A 14,767-nucleotide genomic window follows, 5' to 3' on the forward strand; every position below is an offset into this window, starting at 1 on the left:
AGCACCCCCATGCTTAATCCCGCCCCCAACCACACCCCTTTCCACCCCCACCGGGCCATAGAAAAATTGTCTTGCTGAAACTGGTCCCTGGTGGAAAAAACGTTGGGGACCACTGGACTAGAAGATCTCCAAGATCCCTTCCAACTCTTGTATAGTACTATGCTCTCTCTGGTCTTTAACAAGGCCACTTTTGCAATTCCTTCATTGATATGATTAACATCATGAGCAAATTCTGCTTTTTCTCTACCGGGGCCTTTCTTGGTCATTTTCTTATTATAATCAGGAGTGTCTCTAAGACATAGTTTGTTCCCCTAGCATTTTCAGAGTACTGTTTGCATCTGTATGTGATACACATTTAGCATTGTTTTTATGTTACCCTTATAAGTCCCCAGAGCTAAAAAACTGAATATCATGCATTTTCAGTAGAAAGGAAGAAATTTTTCCTCTCCGTTTCATGTCACCTGTAGCTTTCTTGGTTATATAACTGGAGACAGTTACCATAGTTACTTCAGCATAATGCTTGTGTTAAGGGTAGATTCATGAAAAGCATTTATCCCACTGTAGTGAAACAGAGTAAGGAAGTATTGCATGCTGTCGATAGACTGCAGACCTTTTTTTTTTGGTAACATTCTTATCCTTAAATCCTTAGCCATGTTTTGGCACATTTAGAGAAAAGTTAAACAGTGATCATGTTTGGCGGGACCCAGGGGAAGAGCCTTCTCTGTGGCGTCCCCAACCCTTTTGCAAATTCCTTCAAACCCATCTCTGTCGTCAGGCATGGGGAAATTGATTCCCTTGGGCCGTTCCGTTTAATGCATGGTTTGTATGAGATGTATGATTGCTTTTTATATTAAGGGTTTTAAATTGTTTTAACTGTTGGATTTGTATTTTTATTGTTGTGAGCCGCCCCGAGTCTTTGGAGAGGGGCGGCATACAAATCTAAATAATAATAATAATAATAATAATAATAATAATAATAATAATAATAATAATAATGACAAGATGCTGTGGCACAGATGGTCCACTGGAACTTGTGCCAGAACTATCATTTACCAGTGGCAAAGAACTAGTGGGATCATAAGCCCGAAAAAGTGGTCGAAAATGAGCAAGCAAAACCACTTCCAACTTCTGACTGACCGAATTCTGAAGCATAACACACCAGACATTGTTGTCATGGAGAAAAAGAAAGTATGGATCATCGACATCGCAATCCCAGGAGACAGCAGAATTGAGGAGAAGCAGCTAGAGAAATTATTGAAATACGAAGATCTAAAAATCGAGCTGCAACGACTCTGGCATAACCCTATGAAAGTGGTCCCAGTGGTACTTGGCACGCTGGGCGCAGTACCAAAGGATCTCAGTGGACATTTGAAAACCATTGGAATTGACAAAAATCTCCATCTGTCAATTGCAAAAGGCCGCTTTACTGGGATCAATAAACATAATTCGCCGCTACATCACGCAGTCCTAGGTGCTTGGGAAGCGCCCGACTGGTGATGAAATACAAAATACAGCATAGTGATCTCGTTTGCTGTGTTGTACTGACATAATAATAATAATAATAATAATTATGATGATGATGATGATGTTGAGATTTCATCCATTCCTTTCTCTTTCTTTCAAGCGGGATGGTAAAAAAAAAAACCAAAGTTCTTAAATTAGTGAATTTATAAAAGCCCTATTAACATTCTCCAAAAATTGGAAGTAAACAGTATGTAAATGTCCCTAATAAGGCCTCCCTTCTAATTAATATATCTTTTTTCACAATGGTGGCGTGGGAACCATTTCAATCTAAATTCCTTCACAATTGTACAGAGGATTTGAACTGGGTCTCATCCTTGGAATGTAACTTTCCTATGGTAACCATGATGTATTCAGGACTCACGGTAGACAATGAAGCTTTTCTTCTTCTTCTGTTATTTGACTTTTCAGCCTTACACGTAATTAGATGCTTGTATCTGCACTTGTTAGTGAAGTAAGAGTGCATGTGTGTGTACTTTACATAATATGGAAGTATGTGTTTATGGGTATAATTTATCTGTCTCCTCCATTTTGCTTGCCATGTACATGTATATATCAGAACTAGACTGTGTTGTTTCTCTATGTCGTATAATATATGTGGGTATATGCATTATTTATTTATTCATTTATTCATTCATTCATTTAGTCAGACTTACGTAGTGTATATTGGAGGTGGTGACCCATTGAGAGCTGTATGCAGTGAAATTTCATTTCGCTCACGCCCTCATCACCTCGAGGTTTGACTACTGCAACGCTCTCTACATGGGGCTGCCTTTGAGGAATGTTCGGAAACTTCAGATCGTGTAGAATGCGGCTGTGAGAGAAATCATGGGATTTCCCAGATATGCCCATGTTTCATCATCACTCCGCAGCCTGCACTGGCTGCCGATCAGTTTCCGGTCACAATTCAAAGTGTTGGTTATGACCTATAAAGCCCTACATGGCATCGGACCAGAATACCTCCAGGACCGCCTGCTGCCGCACGAATCCCAGCGACCGATTAGGTCCCACAGAGTTGGCCTTCTCCGGGTCCCGTCGACAAAACAATGCCATCTGGCGGGATCCAGGGGAAGAGCCGTCTCTGTGGGGGCCCCGACCCTCTGGAATCAGCTCCCCCTAGAGATTAGGACTGCCCCCACCCTCCTTGCCTTTCGCAAACTTTTGAAAACTCATCTATATTGCCAGGCATGGAGGAATCGATATATCCTTAGCGATACTGTAGGGAAATCCCAGGAGGGGAATCCGAGGATTGGAAAAATGGGCGCTCCACTGGCAACGGAAGTCTGGAGGTGGGGTTTCCCAGCAAGGGAAGCCTCAGCGAAATTCCACCATCACAAAAATTCGGGAGCCTCAGGGGAATCCCAGGATCGCAAAAACGGGTGCTTCGCTTGCAACGGAAGTCTGGAGGTGGGGCATCCCAGGGGCGGGGGCGGGTTCGTAAGGCGAAAAAAGTTCGTAAGACGAGGCAAAAAAATTCCGAACCCCGGATTCGTATCTCAAAAAGTTTGTATGACGAGGGGTTCGTATCACGGGGTACCACTGTATAGTGTCATCTAAATTGAAAATAAATGAAACGGGACAATTAGGGACAATTAGATATTATATTCCAGGAACTAGACATTGTTCTGTCTGGGTGCCCCCAGACTTCAACACCAACTGGAAAAAGCAGCCAGACACGCTGGTAAAAGCAAAAGCACTTTATAGTTTGAAAAATAAACACAGAGAAAAACCTGTTCTTCCCAACAGGCAGGCTATGAGGCTTCACAGCAAAGTCCTGACGGCCAGACAATACAGCAGACTTCTTGCTGGCACACACACCACTGTAGAGAATAAGCCCCCACGCCTTTTTCCCCAAGGTTTCAGCCTTCAAGGCCACAAGCCAGAATCAGAGACGCCAAAGATCACAGCCAGGTCCCAGGACTCCCAAAGATAATACTCCACAATACAGGAAGGGTGGGTCTGCCTTTTCAGCCTTTCTGGGGAGAACCACACCCAAACCCAGCTGTTACCTATTTAGTACTGGAAGTACCTGGCTAATTGTCCCCTTCGTTGTGCTGCTCTTCTCTGCCTGTGATCGATGATGGCTTGTGCATTTTCATCTAAGGACTCCAGGCTGCTTGCTGGGGAGAGCTCCACCCCGGGGGACTCAGGCTGTTCTCCCTCTCCCTCGGCCTGATATTCCTCCTCCCCTTCTGCCTGGGCCTCCTCCTCCTGTTCCTCATCCTCCCCCTCTGAGCAGGGAGCCGGCAGAGGTTCAGCCGTTCCCTGAGGAGCCTCAGACGGGATCACAACAGACATATTAGAAGAAGCTTCTAATATCTCAAGATTGGAGCAAATTTGTGCAACGATTTGAATTAATGCAAAGTGTACATTATTGCAGGAGGTGGAGTGGGAGATTATTCTTCTAAGTGATAGAAATAGATCAAAGAAACAAGATGAATAAGAAAAAAATATTAATTTTCTGTAGTACCAACAGTGTACAATGAGGAATTATAGTAATTGGAACTGTATAAAAAGATGCTTGGTGGACTGATAAAATTAAAACAGCAATGGATGCAGAAAATGGTTATGAGAGAATATTTGCTGCAAAAAAAATTGGAATAATAAAAATATGGTGTATAATGGGTTTCAAGAGGAATGGTTAGTTTCAAAAAAAGTACTAAAGTAATGTTTGTTAGCATTAAGAAGAAGCAGAGACAGCAATTTTGATGGGAATAAAAAGGGGTTTGGAAGTAGGTGAAGAAGGGAGCAGAATGAATGAAATTAAAAAGCGCTTAAATGATTTAGAATGACTCTGAAGTGAGGGAATGCTACAAGGTACATTTTATTGTAATATCATTATGAGGTTCATATTATTCCTACCCTGGCCCCATTTAAATGAGCTCTTAAGGCCCTGAGCTAAATTGGATAATGTTTTGATTTTCTAAATTGTTTTCCCCCCTGACTTTTCAGTTTGGTAATGTACTGTAATCCTTTGTCACGACAAACTGTGTAGCCCATAAATTCAATAAATAAGTAAATAGTGCCTCTCCCACCGATGAAAAGGAAATCATGAATGCTATGAAAATGTTGCAAAGGCATAAGATATTTACAGTGTAATAGCAACAACGTTAAATATAAATGTAGTTTGCTTATGGCTGGCTATGTACTTTTGTTTAAATTGCTAAGAAACTGTATAATAGAACTTTACAAGAGTAAGATACCAAAAGCAGAGTGGTCTATGCAGTAAAGAATGGTAGGAGGCATTTATTGATGTCACTCACAGGATGTCCAGCAAACCTGGAAAACAGGGAAATCAGAGAATTATCAGGAAAATCGGCGGTTCGGAAAATATCAGAGAATTATTAGGGAATTTGTGAAAAAAACTGTATTAAAATGTTTAAAAATCGGGGAAATCATGTAAAAAAAAGGATTGCGCTGCCTTTATTTATTTTTATTTATTTTTATTTATTTATTTTGTCCAATACATAATACATATTGAAGAGAAAGATATGTAATAATATAAGTAAAGAAAAGAATAGAAGATAAGATATAAAAGTATAGGTGAACGTATTTGAAAGGAAGAAAAGATAAATGAGATAAGGAGAGACAGTTGGACAGGGGACGGCAGGCACACTGGTGCACTTATGCACGCCCCTTACTGACCTCTAAGAAACCTGGAGAGGTCAACCGTGGATAGTCTAAGGGTAAAATATTGGGGGTTAGGGGTTGACACTACTGAGTCAGCTAATGAGTTCCACGCTTCGACAACTCGGTTGCTGAAGTCATATTTTTTACAGTCAAGTTTGGAGCGGTTAATATTAAGTTTGAATCTGTTGTGTGCTCTTGCGTTGTTGCCATTGAAGCTGAAGTAGTCATTGACAGGTAGAACGTTGCAGCATATGATCTTGTGGGCAACACTTAGATCATGTTTTAGGCGATCTTTATTGCAGAGTCAAGCAAAAATGAGCATAACTGCGGTGACAACTTGCTTCCTCAGCTACTGATATTTCTCCATGGCTTAGCTGTTTGGCATGATGTCATCTACGACTGCGCCTAGATCACAAATTACAGGGAAATGTCAAGGAATTTCAAAATGCTTTTCCCCTGGACACCCTGCACCCAGGTTTGTTTCATGGCAAACTGGAACTCTTTGTAAAAAAAATAAAAAGCAGATGCACATGTGCCCATGTCACACCAACACTCCGCAGTCTGCATTGGTTGCCGATCAGTTTCCGGTCACAATTCAAAGTGTTGGTTATGACCTATAAAGCCCTTCATGGCACCGGACCAGATTACCTCAGAGACCGCCTTCTGCCGCACGAATCCCAGCGACCAGTTAGGTCCCACAGAGTGGGCCTTCTCCGAGTCCCGTCGACTAAACAATGTCGCTTGGCGGGACCCAGGGGAAGAGCCTTCTCTGTGGCGGCCCCGGCCCTCTTGAACCAACTCCCCCCCCGAGATTAGAATTGCCCCCACCCTCCTCGCCTTTCATAAACTACTTAAAACCCACCTCTGCCGCCAGGCATGGGGGAATTAAGATTTCTTCTCCCCCTAGGCCGTTACAATGGTATGCATGGTATGTTTGTATGTGTGTTTGGTTTTCTATATTAAGGGGTTTTAATTTACTTTTAGTATTGTATTATTATTGTATATTGTCTATGATTGCTGTTAGCCGCCCCGAGTTTTCGGAGAGGGGCGGCATATAAATCCAATAAAACTTGAGACTTGAAACTTTTGACCATAGCTATATATTTTTGAAGAAAGTGATTTATTTTTTGTGTGTATTTTAATATCATATTTCAGTTTTGAATGAACTAATATATATTCTTATTTTCAGTTACCCTGCTGTATGTGACTTCCTACAGCACAATAACTTATTATCTATACTCCGAGCTCATGAAGCCCAAGATGCTGGGTGAGTAGTAACCCTTTGCCTCTTCTTTTTTAATTATATGGCTTATATATATATTCTTTACAGTACCATTGTTTTCCAAGCAATTTGGAAAAGATAGATACAGTAGTACCTCTACTTAAGAACTTAATTCATTCCGTGACCAGGTTCTTAAGTAGAAACGTTCTTAAGTAGAAGCAATTTTTCCCAGAGGAATCGATGTAAAAGCAAATAATGAGTGCAAACCCTTTAGGAAAGAAATAAAAGCTCGGAATTTGGGTGGGAGGAGGAGGAGGAAGAAGAGGAGGAGGACAGTCGCTACCGAAGGAAGAAGGTGAGGTGAGGGAATCAAAAAAATCCTAAACTTTAAGGCTTAAAAAAAAAGAGGGACTCTGATGTGGCAAGGAGGAGCACACACCTCCAATACACACGGCGTGAGGCTGCCTCCCATACACTGGCTGCTGCTGCTACCTGCTTCCTCTTCCTTCCCATGCTGAAGGGCTCCCCTCTCTTCTCGCTCGCTTGCTTTGTAGCCGGCGCCTTTCCTTCGCTGTGGTGACTCCTCGGCTGCCCAGAGCAAAGGGAACGTTTCTTTTCTCTGGGCGCTGGCAGAGGTTTATTCCCTGTCCAAGCGCCCAGAGAAAGGAAAATGCTTCCTTCACTATCGACTGCCAAAGCCTCCTTAAGCACCACCAAAAGGCTCTTCTAGCAGCCCGAGATGGCCAGGATTAAAGGGGGAATGGCAGGAAACTGGCCAGGCCTTCATGCTGCTCTCAAATTTCTTGCGAAATTTTTCCGGGCTCGGGTGTTCAAGTAGAAAATGGTTCTTAAGTAGAGGCAAAAAAATCTTGAACACCTGCTTCTTATCTAGAAAAGTTCTTAAGTAGAAGCATTCTTAGGTAGAGGTACCACTTGTACTGCAATTTTTGGAATATAAGACATACCTTTTCCCCCAAAAAAGTGGGTGCATCTTATACTCTGAATGTAGCCTCGCGTGTACAATTGCACTAGAGTGCCTTCTGTCCCCTGTCCTATTGCTCTCCTATATCTCCTATACCTTTCTTCTATTCCTATATCTCTTCTTCTATTCTTTCATTGATATGTTCTATTACTATACCTTCTTTTCTATTATTTCTTACATATATTTTACTATGAGTATCTCCTCTATAACCTTCATCATGCATTTTACTATGAATAGAAGAATAGAATAGAAGAAGAGATATAGGAATAGAAGAAAGGTATAGGAGATATAGGAGAGCAATAGGACAGGGGACGGAAGCATAGATCCCTCTAAGCTGAGCAGTGAGCAATCGCTAACTTAAAAATCATCATCAACTCAGAGTTTTCCAAACCTGCCCAGAAGCCGAGAGGGAAATTTTATTATTATTTCTGTGCCGCCCAGTCCCGAAGGGACTGCCGCTCAGACACTATACTTTTCCGCCCCCCCCCCCAAAAAAAATAGAGGGAACACTGGACGGAAGGCACTCTAGTGCACTTGTACTCGCCCCTTACTGACCTCTTAGGAATCTGGATAGGCCAACCATAGATAATCTAAGGGTAAAGTGTTGGGGGTTTGGGGATGACACTATGGAGTCCAGTAATGAGTTCCACGCTTCGACAACTCAGTTACTGAAGTCATATTTTTTACAGTCAAGTTTGGAGCGGTTAATATTAAGTTTAAATCGGTTGTGTGCTCTTGTGTTGTTGTGGTTGAAGCTGAAGTAGTCACCAACAGGCAGGACGTTGCAGCATATGATCTTGTGGGCAATACTTAGATCTTGTTTAAGGCGTCTTAGTTCTAAACTTTCTAGGCCCAGGATTGAAAGTCTAGTCTCGTAGGGTCTTCTGTTTTCTTACAAGGCGGCATAAAACTGCCAAGACTATATGTTTATTTAACAATGTATGCAATTTAAAACACCTTTCAAAATAAATGAGAAAAAAGAAATGCCAGATGGATCTTTTGAGCTATATAGCTCCATTAACTTAGAGGCACAGAGAAAGTGGATAGTCTGTTTTCCTATTGTACCTGACTGACAACTCCCACATAGCTGGCAAGACCAAGGAAACAAGAATGATACAGATTTCAGCAAGGTAGCTTAATGCCAATTTAGAATATATACAGAATCTTGAAAAGTGTAATTGGGCTTACCCAGTCTCAGTTATAATGTGTTTATGTCGGAAGCTCTTTCAAGTCTTTTTTTTCCCCCTTCTCTCTCAACAGACTTAATTGCTTTCTATGAGATAAATATTCAATTGACTCACTTTCGCACAATGCTGAAATGCATACATGAGTGCAGTTTTCCAAAGTAGAGTTTCACGAAGTACATTTACAGGAATAAAGTGCTTGCATTTCCTTTTTAATTTTTTTTATTTAAAACAACATAACACATAAAAACACACAAACATAAAAGAAAAACACACACATCCGGGATGATTTATATCCCAATTTTCATCAGACGCACCTACGGAGGTGTATACATTTTTACATTAATTGAGAATTAGTTGATTAGTTGATATTCCTGGAGGCGTCTGTAATATGGTAAATGATTTAGCTTTACTAGATAAATGGTCAAAGCAATGGAAACTGCAGTTTAATGTTTCCAAATGTAAAATAATGCACTTGGGGAAAAGGAATCCTCAATCTGAGTATTGTATTGGCAGTTCTGTGTTAGCAAAAACTTCAGAAGAAAAAGATTTAGGGGTAGTGATTTCTGACACTCTCAAAATGGGTGAACAGTGCAGTCAGGCGGTAGGGAAAGCAAGTAGGATGCTTGGCTGCATAGCTAGAGGTATAACAAGCAGGGAGAGAGAGATTGTGATCCCGCTGTATAGAGCGCTGGTGAGACCCCATTTGGAATACTGTGTTCAGTTCTGGAGACCTCACCTACAAAAAGATATTGACAAAATTGAACGGGTCCAAAGACGGGCTACAAGAATGGTGGAAGGTCTTAAGCATAAAACGTATCAGGAAAGACTTAATGAACTCAATCTGTATAGTCTGGAGGACAGAAGGAAAAGGGGGGACATGATCGAAACATTTAAATATGTTAAAGGGTTAAATAAGGTCCAGGAGGGAAGTGTTTTTAATAGGAAAGTGAACACAAGAGCAAGGGGACACAATCTGAAGTTAGTTGGGTGAAAGATCAAAAGCAACATGAGAAAATATTATTTTACTGAAAGAGTAGTAGATCCTTGGAACAAACTTCCAGCTTCCAGCTTCCAGCAGACGTGGTAGATAAATCCACAGTAACTGTGGAGTCTTCGGAGAGGGGCGGCATACAAATCCAAATAATAAATAAACAAACAAACAAACAAACAAATAAATAAATAAATAAACTGAATTTAAACATGCCTGGGATAAACATATATCCATCCTAAGATACAATACAGAAAATAGTATAAGGGCAGACTAGATGGACCATGAGGTCTTTTTCTGCCGTCAGACTTCTATGTTTCTATGAGAACATTTTTGTCTATACTTACTGTAAATACTGTACATTTCATAAGAAAAGAAAAATTCAAAAAAAAAGAAAGGAAGAAAAGACGTAGAAAAATCTAATTCCATTTAAAAAAGATAAACATATCAATTATTGACCTTTTGAACCTTGCATTTTATTTCATTTAACTATCTATTTCTTTGTTTTAACCAATTGTAGAATTAAACCCAAACTCATAATAATCCGTTTCCTCTTTCCCTTCTAATTTTTTGGAAAATCTAAGGGTAAAGTGTTGGGGGTTTGGGGATGACACTATAGTCAGGTGATGAGTTCCACGCTTCGACAACTCGGTTACTGAAGTCATATTTTTTTACAGTCAAGTTTGGAGCGGTTAATATTAAGTTTAAATCTGTTGTGTGCTCTTGCGTTGTTGTGGTTGAAGCTGACTTTGAAGCTGAATTTGCTTGCTTTTATTTGGTTTTTGGACATAGGTTTTGTTTTATTTCAGTAAACAATTTTATCTATAAATTTTAATTGGCTTTGGTCTGGACATTTGAGACCCAAACTAAATAAATAATTTAGCATTTAACTTGACTGAATTACTATTTATTTTTTAATAGCCAGCATAAAACCATACCAGTCCTAGAGGGGAAAGAGGCTTTAATCTTGTGTTTTCCATCATATTTTCAGAATTTTCTTGAATAATAAGCATCAAACGTATCAGGACAGACTTAATGAACTCAATCTGTATAGTCTGGAGGACATAAGGAAAAGGGGGGACATGATCGAAAAATTTAAATATGTTAAAGGATTAAATAAGGTCCAGGAGGGAAGTGTTTTTAATAGGAAAGTGAACACAAGAACAAGGGAACACAATCTGAAGTTAGTTGGGGGAAAGATCAAAAGCAACATGAGAAAATATTATTTTACTGAAAGAGTAGTAGATCCTTCGAACAAACTTCCAGCAGACGTGGTAGATAAATCCACAGTAAATGAATTTAAACATGCCTGGGATAAACATAGATCCATCCTAAGATAAAATACAGGAAATAGTATAAGGGCAGACTAGATGGATCATGAGGTCTTTTTCTGCCGTCAGTCTTCTATGTTTCTATGAAATGCCTTTAAAATGATTAATTTAATTTTAGTTTATCCATATGTTTGTATCTCAGTTTTACCCTAACTATATAGACATCCCCAGTTTTACTGACATTATAACATACTAACTCCCATCCAAACAGCATAAGAAGTATGCACCTGAAATATGGAAAACATTTAACCAAAATCCATGAAACAGACATGCACACATAACTGTGAGCTTAAATAACCTTACTAAATAATCAGTTAACGTTGCTAATGAACTGTCTTGTGCAATTTGTTGTAGATATCGTATGTACAGGAAAAGCCAAACAACAGGTTTCCCATCACTAATTACAATTTTTTCAGCACCAAACTATCTAGACGTATACAATAACAAAGGTAAGAGTCTTTCTCTCACAGCATGCGTTTCATTATAACTCACTTTTTTATTTTTATTTCTCCTCCTTTGTTAACAGCAACAGTTTGACATAATTTGTAATGACAAGGTATTAATGTTGCAAAATTAGACTTTTTTTTTTTTACTTAACTGCATCTGATATTTTCATTATTTATGTATGGATATAGTTATAGTATTTTACTGATGGCTCGTGAATTAATTTGCTAAAAGAAGAAAAAAGGAAGTGGAATTTCTCTGGATATGATTGAACCCCATCTTAGTCTACACCAGTGATTTTCAACCTTTTTTGAGCCACGGCACATTTTTTACATTTATAAAACCATGGGGCACATTGAGCGGGGGGGGGGAGGTATAAAAAAAGTTTGGACAAAAAAATTCTCTCCCTCTTCCTCCCTTTTGCTCTATTTCTCTCTCCCTCCCTCTTTCTCTCCCTTTCTTTTTTCTCTCTCCATCCCTTTCTTTCTCTTCTTTTTTGCTCTTTCTCCCTCCCTCCCTCTGTCTTTCTCTCCCACCTTCCCTCCCTTTCTCTCTTTCTTTCTCTCTCTTTCTTTCTCTCTTGCTCTCTCTCTCTCATTCTCTTTCTTTTTCTTTCTTTCTTTTTCTCTTTCTCTTTCTTGTTTTCTTTCTCTCTCTCTTGCTTTCTTTCTCTCTCTCTCTTGCTTTCTCTCTCTTGCTTTTTCTCTCTTGCTTTCTCTCTCTCTTTTTCTTTCTCTCTCTGAGCTTCGCGGCACACTTGACCATGTCTCACGGCACACTAGTGTGCCGCGGCACACTGGTTGAAAAACACTGGTCTACACAGTAACAGAATGATCTAAACTTTCCTTACATTTCAAGTTCTGAAGTTCAAGTTGACCAATACTTTAGCTGGATATATTAGTACAGTGGTACCTCACGATACGAACTTAATTGGTTCCAGGAGGAGGTTCGTAAGGTGAATAGTATGATCTGATTAGACTGCCTAATAATCTTTTGCATATTTGAAAATTGGCAGTACTTAAATATTATGGATTTAATGGAAAAGAACCCCGTAGGAACATATTGAATTCAATTATTTTCCTCCTCTACAGTTGCTTTCAGTTATCAACTCTGTAACTGGTTATTTTCCCACAGAGTTGGTCTCCTCCGGGTCCCGTCAACTAAACAATGCCGTTTGGCGGGACCCAGAGGAAGAGCCTTCTCTGTGGTGGCTCCGACCCTCTGGAGTCAGCTCCCTCCAGAGATTAGAACTGCCCCCAACCTCCTTGCCTTTCGTAAACTCCTCAAAACCCACCTCTGTCGTCAAGCGTGGGGGAACTGAAACATCTCCCCCTGCCTATGTAGGGGTTTTTTGTGTATGATATGACTGTATGTATGTTTTTTATATACTGGGGTTTCTTGTTTTTTAGACTTTTTAAATGTATTATTGTTATTTTAGATTCTAACTATTAGATTTGTCATTGTATATTGCTTTTATCATTGCTGTGAGCTGACCCGAGTCTACGGAGAGGGGCGGCATACAAATCTAATTAATAATAATAATAATAATAATAATTATTATTATTATTATTATTATTATTATTATTTTCACAGTAATTGGTTAGTAAATGTATGTCTTTTCTGCTTTTTGTTGTTGCTGTTCCTGGGTTTTTTTGGATAATGACTTCAATACCTTTTTGCCCCTGGCTTTTAAAAGAAAGAAAACTTTTTTGAAACACAGTTTAAATTGTTGTTTTAAAGTCACCAGTATTGGGCTTACAGTATCAGCAATATAAAATTTTAATGTGTTGCATGTTAGTGGTGTTTAGATTATTGGATGAATTATTCATTTAATCGCTTATTTTCTAAAATTGTAGAAACTATGTCATTAACTGATTTTTTCCTGAGGTTTTAGAATGTCTTCCTAATTCTTGAGTCAGTGAATGCTGATTACAAATATTTGTCCATGCAGTTTTAAAAACTGATTTTTCATTCCTTCTTCTGGGTTGTTTATGATTTTTCAAAGTAGCCCAATATATATGAGAGACCGGAACGCCAACATTTCCAATTCCACAGATTGGCAGCAACAACAATGGTAGCATCAGAGAGAAGGGGATGGGTTTCATGATTGTGAGAGAGCTTTACGATTGTGTCAAAGAACTGATGATGATGCCCAGTTTGTTAATGAACATTTTGTTGGTCAGACAACAACATGTGTATAACATGTTGCACGAATCCCAGCGACCAGTTAGGTCCCACAGAGTGGGTCTTCTCCGGGTCCCATCAACTAAGCAATGTCGCTTGGCGGGACCCAAGGGAAGAGCCTTCTCTGTGGCGGCCCTGGCCCTCTGGAACTAACTCCCCCCAGAGATTAGAATTGCCCCCACCCTCCTTGCCTTTCGTAAGCTGCTTAAAACCCACCTCTGGCGCCAGGCATGGGGGAATTGAGATACTCTTTCCCCCTAGGCCTTTACAATTTTATGCATGGTATGTCTGTATGTATGATTGGTTTTTATAATAATGGGTTTTTAACTGTTTTTAGTATTGGATTATTATTATATGCTGTTTTATTACTGTTGTTAGCCGCCCCGAGTCTGCGGAGAGGGGCGGCATATAAATCCAATAAATAAATAAATAAATAACATTTCTTTCCTTCTTCCCTCCCTTTCACAATTTTTATTTAAGAAAAAAAGCAAGCTACCCTTCCTCTGCAAAATTGCTTATTGATAAAATTGAAAGACGGAGTGTATTTCATAAGTATCTTTTCCAGAAAATTGGGTGTGCATTTTTGCTATGTTGTTCGGATTTTCAATTGTATTTTTTACTTTTACATTTTGTTTTCATTTTTTCCAGAAAAAAGTGCTCTGGAATTTTGTGGCTTCAAAATTGAAATAAGAAATAAATAATATACCTCGGATATAGTTGACATATGCCTAATATATGCCTAATGTACTTGGGAATTCAAATAAAATTTATTACAGGCTTAAGGCCAGATAAAAACAAAATATGTGGCAAAGAAGTACTATAACTATCTCTTTATCTATGAATAAAATAAAAACAATGAGCATAATTCTATTAGGCTTATTGTTTTCTTAATACATATATAATTAAGAATAAAGACATTAAAATAAATCCACATAAAGCTCTTTACAAGAAGTTCCAAATCCAAGTATAACGGTTCAACATATCGTACAAATAGTAGCACAAAACTTAATTACAGTGATCCCTCGATTTTCGCGATCTCGATCTTCGCGAAACGCTATATCGCGATTTTTCAAAAAATATTAATTAAAAATATTTTCCCACCCAATGACGTCGCTCTCTTCCTTTCTCATCTTTCTTTCTCTCTCTCTTTCTCTATCTTGCTTCTTCCTCTCTCACACTCTCTTCCTCCCTCTCTCATCTCTTTCTTTCCTTCTCTCTCTTTCTCTATCTCTCCCCCTCTTGCTCTCGAGCGGCGCGTGGGCGGCGGGGAAGACCCAG

At 39.4% G+C, this 14,767-nt stretch overlaps 1 protein-coding gene across 1 annotated transcript in view; it reads left to right on the forward strand.

Moving 5' to 3' along the window:
* Window positions 1-14,767, forward strand: part of PPP3CA (protein phosphatase 3 catalytic subunit alpha) — a 226,459-nt gene that overhangs the window by 174,234 nt on the left and 37,458 nt on the right. Inside the window, exons 7-8 of the mRNA XM_070757972.1 lie at window positions 6,341-6,418; window positions 11,216-11,310. Of these exons, the coding sequence (XP_070614073.1) occupies window positions 6,341-6,418; window positions 11,216-11,310 (173 nt within the window). The remainder of the gene's footprint in view (window positions 1-6,340; window positions 6,419-11,215; window positions 11,311-14,767) is intronic.

Source organism: Erythrolamprus reginae, chromosome 7, assembly GCF_031021105.1.
Source record: "Erythrolamprus reginae isolate rEryReg1 chromosome 7, rEryReg1.hap1, whole genome shotgun sequence".
In the NCBI taxonomy this organism is placed as follows: Eukaryota; Metazoa; Chordata; class Lepidosauria; order Squamata; family Dipsadidae; genus Erythrolamprus; species Erythrolamprus reginae.